Source organism: Accipiter gentilis, chromosome 24 (genome assembly GCF_929443795.1).
Source record: "Accipiter gentilis chromosome 24, bAccGen1.1, whole genome shotgun sequence".
In the NCBI taxonomy this organism is placed as follows: domain Eukaryota; kingdom Metazoa; phylum Chordata; class Aves; order Accipitriformes; family Accipitridae; genus Astur; species Astur gentilis.
In genome coordinates, this window is record NC_064903.1 from 10202829 (window position 1) to 10215073 (window position 12245).

At 38.5% G+C, this 12245-nt stretch overlaps 1 protein-coding gene across 3 annotated transcripts in view; it reads right to left on the reverse strand.

Moving 5' to 3' along the window:
- The window catches only part of AFF2 (ALF transcription elongation factor 2), a 345034-nt gene that overhangs the window by 247265 nt on the left and 85524 nt on the right, over positions 1-12245 (reverse strand). For all 3 annotated transcript variants that reach the window (XM_049827949.1, XM_049827948.1, XM_049827950.1), the window contains exons 2-3: positions 9728-9848; positions 1430-2320 (exon numbers count right to left, since the gene is read on the reverse strand). In XM_049827949.1, the coding sequence (XP_049683906.1) occupies positions 1430-2320; positions 9728-9848 (1012 nt within the window). The remainder of the gene's footprint in view (positions 1-1429; positions 2321-9727; positions 9849-12245) is intronic.

Below are 12245 nucleotides of genomic sequence, written 5' to 3' on the forward strand. Positions count from 1 at the left end.
TTCTATCTCCAAAAAAACTTTCTATTAATGCTGCACTTTAAAGTGCCTGTATTGACTCTTAGTGTTAATAGATGGCAAAAGTGAAAAAATGTATTTGCTTTTGCAACTTCATTATTTCCTTTGCATGCAATCATTTACTTGCCAAACAATGCTAGCGACAAATCGCAACAGACTATGAAGCCATCTACATCAGCAGATTTTTAACCTAAGGTAAAAATAAACAGAAACATCTGTAAAGTAATCTTGTACAAAGCTACGTTTATTAACAAATACATTTTCTAATAAAACACCATCTGCAAGCAACCCTCAGCTTCCACTTGATATAAATAGGCCTTTTACTGTTTTCAGATGCAGTTCCCAGAAAATTATTCCAAGCTCTACTGCAAAACACATCAGTCTTTGTTGCTGCCTGGAATGTTAATAAATAACATCAAGATTTTAAATAGTCAAACAAATTATTGGCTTGAAACAATTATTCCAATAGAAAAAGCTGACCTTTTGCAATAAAGTGTTTTAAGAACGCATTGCTCCTCATTCCTAGTATGAAAATATTACCAAGCAGGGAAATATTTGGGGGAAAACAGAAAGCTATGAAAAACCCATATTGCAATTGTGCTCATATGTACACCACAAACCTACCTTGCAAAGGTTACTGCTTTAGAGAAACTCTGAATAAAAGTATACAGAGTATAAATAGTTCAATTGGTATCCTTATTATACATCTGTGCTTGGAATGAACATGAATATGAACCAAGTAAAATGTTCCTCACAGGACTACTGTACTGACCAGCAATACAAAATTCAACAGCTTAAACTGTTGGTAGCAGAGATTGGGACTGAATCCCAATATTAAGAGCTCTTCAAAATGCATAAAAGCTTTAATGGGACACATTTTCATAAGCATTACTCAGAACTTAAGCCACATTAATTCCATTAAAAGCAACAGGAATTTAGCAAACTCTGCAAATAAATTCCTTACTGGTAGAACTATTTAGTACCACTGAAATTTGAACACTGCCATTTTTCCTTAGAGTTTAAAACAGCAATCTTTCTATCAAACTGGCTCCTAACTGAAAATGCAAGAGTAAAAAAAAAAAAAAAAAAAAATTAAAATGAACTGAGATATTAGAGTTCTCTGTCCAGAATTCTAGCTGGTATAAATATATTACACCCAATAGAGATCTGGCCTTTCAATATTAATCAGAAAAAAGTAATGTTAATATTCCAAACTGTGCTTTTAAAACTTCATTAAATATTGCTACTGGGACTACCACAACAAACTTTGCCAAAAGTAGTCATGCACATTCTAGAAAAAAGGAATGTTTTAGACTGCAATTCCAAGAAATGGAACTGCATATTTCCAAAGAAAAACATTCAGTGCATGAAATACTCAAGTGGCACTAGAGAGAAGATATTTTAAACTACTTACTTCACTAACAGGAGGAATGTTGAGCTTTGGTACTTTGTTCTTCGAACTAGGTGTGTTCACCTTTCCTTCCAGCAGTGTTCCAAAGGACTGATTTCCATATCCACTCTCAATTTCTATCGGAGGTTTCAGTTCAGGTGAGTCATTGGGCACCTGGTCCTGACCGTCCATAGGCCTGACGTATGCTGTAGGCTTTTGCTGGACCATGCTGTTTTTACAGTGAAGTCCTGGTGGGAAATTCTGGGTCGAAAGACCATTGTTCGCAGATAACAAAGAAGTGGAAGGGAGTGGAGATCCAGGACCATGACCTACAAACTCAAGCTCTGTGGGTGACTTCGAATGACTGTTTTCTTTGTAAGTATGTTCTCCAGGTGCTGACTTTGAATGAGTATGCCTCCTCGAATGTGAAGATGCTGCCATAGAATTTGCTTCCTCAGTTCCTCCGCTTTTATGCTGCTCACTCTGACAATTATAGAGGTCTTCATACCTGCCCGGTGGCTGCTCATGAGAAGAGCTATGCTTTGTCCGACTCTGCTGACTACTGGATTGGCTTGGCTGGGCCCCACTAGAGTTGTGACCACCACGTGACCAGTCCGTCCTCGACTTCCTGCTGCTCTGGTGACTGTGTAGCAAAGTAGAATTAGATGACAACGAAGAAGGCGGAGGCATTGATGTCGATGAGTGGCCACTGATCTGATGAGATGGGATCATCCTGTTTCTTGGTTCTGGGAAAAAATTCTGTTCATTTTTGTCAATGGGTGTCTGTGGGACAGAATTCTTTGGGATTCCTACAAGGTGGCTCTGGTTGGAATGGTTGGTTAACAGGTCCTTCATCTCATCGTAATTTCCCAATGTGTTCTGGACACGGTTTGCAAGGGCATCACCTTTATTTGTCTAAAATATTTAAAAAAAAAAGAAAAAAAGAAAGAAGAGAGTGGGTAATTTCCTGATTATGAAGTTACTGCTCTGAGTAGTTGTCTTAGAAGATGGCAAATGTGAGCTGTTTAATGGTGTCATGCTGACACTTAATTTAATTTCAATTACATTTTGCATATGTTACGTAAGAAAAACCTATCAATAACTGTGCTCAAAGAATCTCTTGAAATAGGCTTGCATGAGTAACACTTGTACACTGCTTCCTGTTTTCTTAAATACGCTCTCAGAGAAGTGTTTAAATTGCATCAGTTATGGATGTTAGAAGCAAAATCAGCTAGTTTGCTTATTTTTTTATGCCAGAGATGTTGGGCTTGTACACTTCATATTGTGCAAAACATAAACGTGCAATTACTGGCTACTGAGCATTGGAATTGCAATCCCACAGTTTATTTAAGTATATTATTGTTCTATCAGCCCCTTGACCCATAGTCCAGTCATAAATAGAAACTGGGTAGTCTGTAATAAACATATAGGGCCAAACTCTTCACTCCAGTGTAACTCCAATTACTTTTCTATAGAGGGTTTAGTTTGACCTGAGGTATCTACCATCTGAATTCAGAAAAGAAAAAGCTCCTACCCACTCAAATGCTACAGTAGCTTCAAATAAAAGATCACTCAAAAATATTTTCTTATACAACATAAATAGACATGATTGCCATATTCTTAAGTATCGGGATTCTTCCATTGTCTGTAGGCTGGTTGTATTTGTGAATCATGCTTTTCTTTGAATTCCAGTAATTAATAAATAAATAGTGAGTCATCTGTGTTTCACTGCTATTATCCTTCTTCCTTTGAAGTATGAAGTGGGGGGGGGTTTGGTTCTTTTTCCTTTTCCCTGTCACTTGAAAAAGCTGGACAAATAAGCTGGAAGCTATAATTAATATGCAGCTAATTTCCTCTCTCTTCCTGTTCTAACTCACTCCACAGAGACCCAAAGTACCAGCCTTCTTACTGACCTCTATGTTCCATTGAAATGACCAGCAGAGAACTAAAACATCTTATTCCCCATGCTTATTACTTTACAAGACTAAAAGGATAAAAGCCAAGCAAAACTATAGTTCCTGTTCAAGCAGATGGTTAACTTCTACAGTCTGGAATCGAATGATGAAGTTGCAGTGTAAGATACTTCAGGATACAGCCAACTATACTTATGTTCAAGGGGGTTTTTTCACTCAATAGAGCAAGTAGTGCCACAGTCCAAAGATGCCTTAACACCAGGCCATAAAGATGGGGAAAGGCAGCACTATGAGCTTGTGCTTGGTTAGAGAGTGTCACGCTTCATTCCTCGACAAGCGATCCTACCATGCCACTGATCCCATTTTCCTCAAGTATTAAGCAGAAGTTTGAGTGATGAAAAAAATCCATGCATGGATTTCTCCTGAAATATCTGCTTATATTACCCACTGCTGAACTAGTCAGGAGATGAGAAGAATACTGCAGAAAGATATTTTTTTCCTTAGTACTGCACATGCCATAAAAAATGTTGAAAAAGAAGATAATAAATGCAAATTTCCTTTTGCTCATTCTCAGGGATTGTAACATATATTACCACTGCACTGAGGCAGTGATTTAAAAATTAACTGTTCAGTGTTGTTCTCATCTATATACATTTTGCCAGTGCTCCTAACTGACATAGTTAATAATGCCAGTTGTGGAGAACTACGAATCACTTTTATTCACTAAGTAAGTCCCTAGGTTGGTCATTTTAGTGGCAAAAATTATATTCTAGCTAAGCCAAGAATAAGCTCTTTGTATATGAGCAGTCTCCTTCAACTGAGTTGCACAATGAGCTGTTTGGGCAGCAGCCAAAACCAGGCTCTCTCTGTTCAACCCCCAAATTTAAAACAAGGAGATTCCATTGTGCTTAAGGGCCCAGCAGGAATTATGATGCGAAGTCTAAACACTTACATACTTGTTCTGTTTCCTCCTTCTCCAAACACTTTAACTCCTTATGGGATAGCACATGGGAAACAACCAAGTATCAAAAAAAGCCTGACCACCAACCTTCACCTCTGGCTCAGCTACACTTCCAGGGTGCATTTAACTTATTTTCCAGAAAATGGAAGGTTTTTTAAAAACAAACAAACAAAAACCCACACAAAAAAACCAAACAAACCCCCCCAAAATCCCCCCCAAAAACCCTAAAAAACCCAAAACCAAAAAAAAAACCCAAAAAACCAAACAGAAACAACCAAAAAAAACCCCACACAAAAGTACTGACAACATACCATCACTGTAACATTTCAACATCACAGCACATTAAATGGCTCTTGTCTAGATCCTCACAGAGGCAATCAGTATTTTAATTTGAATGTAGAGCTTTTCAATCATTTCTGTGTTGAAGGTATCTGATTCTCTCAACTTAATTTCTTTTACATGTGACATAATGATAAATATAATTTTGCTTGATATTAACTCTGTTTTATGCAGCATGTTCACATCCTGGGGATAAAAGACACTGTATAAACGTTAGGCATTATTATTTGTAGTCATTTACTGGGAGCATTAATAAAGAATGTATTTCCTGAAAAGCATGGAGATTAAATTAATTTGAACATCCTTAGCATATTTTGAGTGCACTAAAGCTCTTATCCAATAGTTATTGAAGTCAATGGAAGGATTATTACTCTCTTCAATGGCTATTGGACCAGATTCCAAAGCAAAAAACACATAGTGAATGTGAGTGGTAATTTGGCTTATGCTTAAATAAAACTAGAGCACACACAACTAAGACCAGAGTTGTGCATCACAACCTGAATGAGCTCAGGTGTGTAGTACAGTGTACTACCTGCATTTAAGACATAAAGCATAACATTATTTTTTAAATTTTATTTCCTCAACAAATTCAGGGCTTTTGTGAGAAGCAGAGTATTCTTCACAAGCCTGGATACCAGCAAGACAAACACAAAATCCAGTCATAATTTATGGTTGCTCTTTGTTACTTCCAGATGGGGGACAATTTCTACCTTCATAGTCTGGATAATTGGCTGGTATCTTAAAGGAAACCTCTGTTCATCTTAATTTCTGAACAGCATGTTGAATCACAATTTTGCTGCTGTCAAGAAAATGCAGCATTTTCTGAGTATTCTAAGGCATAAATTATATGTCTGGTTTGTGACTCATGGCTAGTAGCCTTTCCTCTCATTCTAGACTCTTGTTAATTTAGGAAATGTACACATTCCTACATTTGCTTCTACTGCTTTCAAAAAAGATCTGTAATAGAATCCTATTGGAAGACTAATTTGCTAGCTAGCTATTGCATTATAGTTTTACAAAGAAAAGAACTAATGCACTCAAACTCATAGGCCCAATTTACAAGGGTTTTGTGAAAATTTGTATAAAACTTGAGATTTCATAATTCATTCACTTTCTCATGCCTCATAGTTAAACTAGCCTCTATGGATTAGAGGCAGAGATCTTTTTTATGCTAAACTTGAAAAGCATGGAGGGGCTTTACCTGAAAAAGATAAATGATTTAACATTCACCAAAGGTTCCCCAATGCAAATGCTGCCCATTGCGTTCTTTTTCTCAAGTTGAACTCTTCTGAGGCAATTCCTTTGAAAAGTAACAAAAATACCCCTACTGTTTTCTCTAGAATACTCGTCTCTGAAACCCTTTACTAATTCAAAACATTAAAAGGTATCAACAATTCAGTAGTAAAATTGCAGCTTTTCTCAGGAAAACTCTAACACTGCTTCCTCACATGTCTGTTGTCGTAACACTGCAGGCTCCTCTCTGATCACTTCTGCAAAACCAAGCATTAGCAGGCTGCACCAGAGTTCGAAGGCAAGACCTGTAACCCACTCGCATTAAAAGGCAACGCAGCCTTCACTGCCTGACCTTCCCCCAAAAAGGCTGGATGTCATCACGTTGTCAAAGGTGGTGTTTCCCCACGCAAGAGAGTGAAGCTTCAAAAGAACACTTTTATCTTTTAGTAAGCATGTATAAATGTATTTTATACACCTACAGAAATAAATATCTCTTGGCATGTATGTGTACACATACATATACTACAAAGAATCAATGCAGAAACATGCACTTGTCCAAAACTATAATGATCACCTATGTTTTATCTGACAGAGGGATAGAAAGAAAGATACTCTAACAGCTAGAGCAAAGAGATGATAGATGGAGGCAGATACTCCACACATCTCATGATACACAACGGCAGTAAGCTCCATGATAAAATCTGGGCTCCTTTCTTTGACCAAATTTTAACATCCCCAACTTTAGAGCAATCTTAAAACAGCTGCCAGTTGTTCAGTCTTTAAAACATCAAAACAGCAGTGGTGGTATTACCTACCCCAACAGTCCCTTCTCTGGGTTACTGCTGAAGCAAATGAGGAAGGAATGATAAACAAGTAAGGACACCAGGTCTGGGAATAAAGGGAAAAGAGACATTTTCTGTTTCCTGAGACCTGATATACCCAACCTTCCCTTTGTCACTGTAGTCTCCATCTTACCTTGCACCCCCAGAACTTTCAGAAATGTACCAGCCATCCTTTGAGCTGATGCTCATTAGTAGAGCTAGCCCACCCAGCTGAGGATGTGGACCCTGTGCCCATCACAGGCCACAACAGTTGACTTTGCTGGGCAGTGTTTTATCTCATTCTGCTCCCACTGAGAGAGAGCAACCAGAAGAGACAAGACGGGTGCAGCTTGTTGTGTGCACCATGCCTTGAGTCTCATCAACACAGAAACATCTGTTCATCTCATAATGGAAAAGGAATTCAAACTGAATGTGCAGCACATTTGTTCTCACCTCATGGCCTCTTCATTTGTATTAGAATAAAAATAAACAAACCCCTAAATTTAGTTTCGCACTTGCTTAAGAATACAAGTTACTACATACCCACTAAGAGTTAGATCCAGCTTTCTGGTTCTTAGCAATGCAGAACTTACAAAGGAAATACCAGTCTATCACTTTGTCCTTTTTTTTTTTCTCCATAGTGTAAAATGTAGGCAAGACGTAGCTTTCCTATACAGTCTTGGTTCTCTTTGTTGTGCAAATTTAAGACAGATGTAACTATTTTTGCATGCAATTTCCTCTTAATTTTTACTTTCACAATCTATAATTACAATGCTTTTCAGGATAGCAATACATTATGTTTTGCTGAATCCCACAGACCTGACAAACTTCTCTGCCAAGGAGGTGAAAAGCAATAAAAAAAAAAAAAAAAAAAAAAAATTGCTCAGGAAGATCACCAGGAAAATTTTTTGCTTTTTAGTTGTTTAGTTTTTGACAAAACATACGCTCTGTGTATGCTTGGTGCAAATACACGCACACTAAGCAGATGTAAACTCAGGTATTATCATTCTTATGGTACAATACATATTGGGGGGGGTGGTTTTAGATCCTGACAAAATTTTGCAGTGATTTGCATATCGGTCTACCTACTGAAATCCAAATGACCACTTACATGAACAAAAACGTTTGCATGACCTGCAGGAAGTCTCAACAAAATCAGTTCATAGTAAGTTATTATTCCCATAAATAAAGGTGGTGAAGTGTGGGCCAGTGCAGAAATAGTGCACTGATTAGATTTTTATAAAAACAAACCCAAAAGACCCCACAAACAACCTGTCCTAGTGCATAGTCCTTATTTGGCTGAGTAAGTCTCTGTCACGGATGACTGGAATGCACCTCACTCAAAAGAGAAAAGGAGTAATATGTTTTATTGAAGTAAAATAATAATTTGGCAGAGTTCAATAAGTTTGATGGAATTTAACACAGTTTAACAGTGGTTTGACAAGGTTCAGTAAGTTTGATGGCAAGGTTCACCTTATTAATTACTGCATGGAAGAAACACACAAAAGAAAATTGAGTTTGAATCAAGTTAAAATGATTTGAACAGAGACCAAAGATGCAAAGAGTAAAGAGGACCCTCCCATTGAGTCATGAGGTTCAGAGTGAACCCCCTTCCTTTCTACACTCCTTTTGGAGCCTAGGTGCAGCTGGATCCAATCTCAGTCTCAGACTTGGTCAATGGTTTATGTCTAATGGAATTATCCATACAGTATTTACAACAATATTGAATAGCTACATGGATTAGTAATGTTCCCTAGCATTAATTCAGCATGCTATCAGTCACATACCGAGGATCTGTTGCAGGTAAGGGATCTCTCTGCCTTGGGGAAGGAAGGATCTTTTAGTCTCAGGTAAGGAATCTCTACCCTTGAGAGGCATCCCTGCTCAAGGGGAGAGTTACCTGGCATGCAGTCCAGCTGCAGTTCAGGGAGAGCTCAAATTGGGCCCATCCTGATGGTAATATTTATAGGGAGAAGTAGTTGGCTGCTAGTCAATGGTACAGACAAGATAGATGTCTTCATTTTTAGTCTGATATCTTGTTTCGTACTTCAGTTATCTTGCACTTCTGGGTTTCGAGACCACCTTTTGAAAGATTTTTCAAGACACCTTCACTCCCTTGTACGTGAGCCAGGGGCTTTCCAGCTCACAAGTTCACTCCAAGGACATGAGGCCTGTTGCTCCTTAGTCAGCCTGAACCAAAAGTACAGATAGGAGTCAAGTGTATCCCTCACACCCTCCCAGTCTAAAATTATTAGACACCATTTGATAATAATGCCAGTCTTTCCTCCTCCTTTTCAGGCCATTTTCAAAGAGCCCTCATCCTCCCTACAGCTGCTAACAATGTAAAATGGAAAGATGAAGTGGTGGCCTTTCAATGGATGTCACTGATTGGGAGGAGAAAGAGGTACGGAAATTTACATTCTGATGAATTCTTCAGGGAATGCCTTACTGAAAATCAAAGCGGCAAAAATCATAAAGGGGGGCATCCCTTGGTGATGAAAATCTCAGACAGCAAAGCTCCTTAGAGAGAATAAGACTTGTTGTAAGTCCTTTTCATACCCTTTTTATGCTCCCCAAAGATTCAGACAGTCTCCCAAAAGACTTCTTTGGATGGTTATGATTGCACAGGAAAGCTTATGGACTCATTAGCTGGACATTAGAAAGGACATTGGTTTTAATAACTCAGGTATATTTTCTTCTTAAAAATAAAAGGACTAAGTGCTAGCTTTGTAGGTATGAACCCACTTGTCGAGAGATCAGCTGCACACACTTCTGTTGCAGGACTTTGCTGAGTGTTTAGAGGAAGAAATATGGAACTGGACTGTAAACAAAATTCCTAATTCTGTCAAGGCTAGCATGCAATGTTGGGCAAGAGCATTCAGTTTGCTCTGCTGTCATATGCTGATTTGGATAATCCGTGTATTCAAGAGTACAAGTACCAAGGCAGAGGCGATACTTTTGTTTCTTACAGGTAATGAGAAGCTTTGTTTGTATTTGTAAAATGCCTTCAGGTAAAAGACATTCTGAAAATGTAAAGCATAACAATGCAATTTACCTTGTACGGTTCCCCAAAGAGGTTAAAACCTGAAGCAAAGAGATCTTCATCTTGCTGGACTTCCTGGTTTCTTCTCTCCCATTCTTTCCGCTTAAGTGCACTCCGGTCTTGCTCATAGTGACTGAAGAAGAGAAAGACAAAAAAAGACAACACGTTATTTTCCCCATAATTTAGTTACATGTTCACTACAATCAGTAAAAGCAGCAAAACATCATAAACAATGCAACTCCTGAGGACAATTCTGAAAGAAAGAAGCAGCCACTGAATAATTTTCCCAAATGTAAATTTGGGAATCATAATACTATGTGAAATTGGGCAGTTGGACAGTCAGTACGCTTCTACAATGAAAACAGACAAGAAGTGTTCTTTTCAAATTAACAGAGCATTATGCAGAAGAATAAAACACATTTTGACGCATTCATACGAACAGTCCATAAAATACAAGCACACATACACACACATGCACATGTGCTCACGAAGAATGTGTCTGTGCAGAGAAAGCAAATGTGAAGTCAAGGAAGCACAGCAACATCTTCAAATCCATTTAACTGTGTAGCACTTGTCTCCATACACCCCAATGCTCCAGTTCAGCCTCGTGTGATTTAGACTTGATTCCCAGTATCAGATAATTCTACAAACAAACAAAAAAGGATCTAGTGCCTCAGTGTAGCAATGGTGAGTGGCACTTATCCGTATGTCAGCTTACTTTGTGCACCTGCCAGACCTAGGCGACAAGCTGAGAGACCACACTCACTTCTGCACTGACTAGCACGGAAGCACTTTGGTCTCTTGGCTTTGCAAACTAGCTCCTGTTCCTCTGAGGGAGAAGATATAATTAAAACCCTGAAGGAGGGGGAAAAATAGGAAAGGAAAGAGGAAAGGAAAAGATGCATGCTTCAACTTGCACTGACAACCTCTCATGTGACAAGCGTTAAGGGACACTTCTGTGCTTTCAACCCATATTTGATTTGTTAGGAGGCTTTTGGCTCTGCTTTGTGTCAGTTAATTAGCTACAAAATTCCAGACGACAATTTGAATAGCAGATTCAGTATACACACTGATGTTATCTGTTGTAAGCAGTACTTCCCTGACAGATTCTGGACATGCCTGCGCACATCCATGCACAGCCTCTCTGTACGAATGCATACATACAAACATACATATTACATATGTAACAAAGAACAGTTAATTCTCCTATCTCTGGTGAGAATGAATTAAATCTCCATAGAGCTCCACTGCACTTGGAAGATAACCAAATATCTACAACTTTTGCCTTTTTAGCTCAGCATGATGTTGTATTGAAAGCTTCACACCGAGAGATATAATGAGGAATGAACTGCACAGTGATGAGGCTTTAACAGTGTATAAAGTCACTGATTTCTGAGTGAAACCACAATTACTAATTTGAAGCACCAGCTAATTAAAACCACAGCTATGTATTTAGCCTCTTGTTATACCTACTGCAGTTTATAATTATGAGGACCTCTTTATCTACTCAATTAAAGTTCTTATGATTCAGGCAGGTTGTGTTTGAATCTGCAAGCCCTGCAGAGAGCACAGGAAAGCATATGTCTGTTGTCTGATGACTCCACATATCCTTACACTCATATACATGTTTTTGTACAGGGAAGGAAAGAAAAAAAAGAAAGACTAATACCACAATGAGATCCCTAAATAAAAAAATATTAATTAATAATTGGTTTAAGCAATTCAAGATCACTCAGGCTTGGATTGAATAAGACTTGAGTATGGCTTGTAAACTGAATGCAAAACCACCTACATAGGCTGAGCTGAATGATTTCCATCCATATTTTCCTTTTACAAGTTAGAAGGCTGAAAAGATGCCACATTTTATTTATTTATTTATAACACCACCTAATGTAGTGACCTCACTGGCACCAACACCAAGTTTGAGAACATTGTTACAATTGTTCCTTTTAGTTTTGCAGAAGCTATAGTACTGTTTGCTGGTCTCCTGAGAGAGACAGAAGGGAAACTGGAAGCAACAGTCACTTTACTATACTACACGTGATCAAATTGCTGACACAATACTGCAAAGCACAAGTGACCTGTTCACTAAAAGATGAAGGGGGGTATGAGTCTCCCTTCTTTTCATGTCCTAAATCAAGATTAAAATCCACAGGTATTCAAATAAGTAAGTACAAACTGTTTCCCAAATTGGTACGCAAAGATGAGGACAAGGTTGATTCCATCACTCCCCACAGCTCTTCTGGAGTAGGGGGCTGCTTTAGCCCAGAAATCATCCAGCCCAGGAGCTGTAGGAACACACTGTATTCACCCCTCTCATGGGAGACCTTTCGAGGGATTTCTCTGGCAGTTTGACCCATAGATTGTGTGACTCTTGCAGCAAGATCAGATCATTATGAAATTATAAGCTCAGTCTCAACACCAGCAGAATGGATCTAGTGTAAACAGGATTTTATATCCTGCATATATAATCTTTGCTTATGGGAGCAGTCCTATCCCAGGCACTGCCAGCATTCACTTCAGAAAGGAT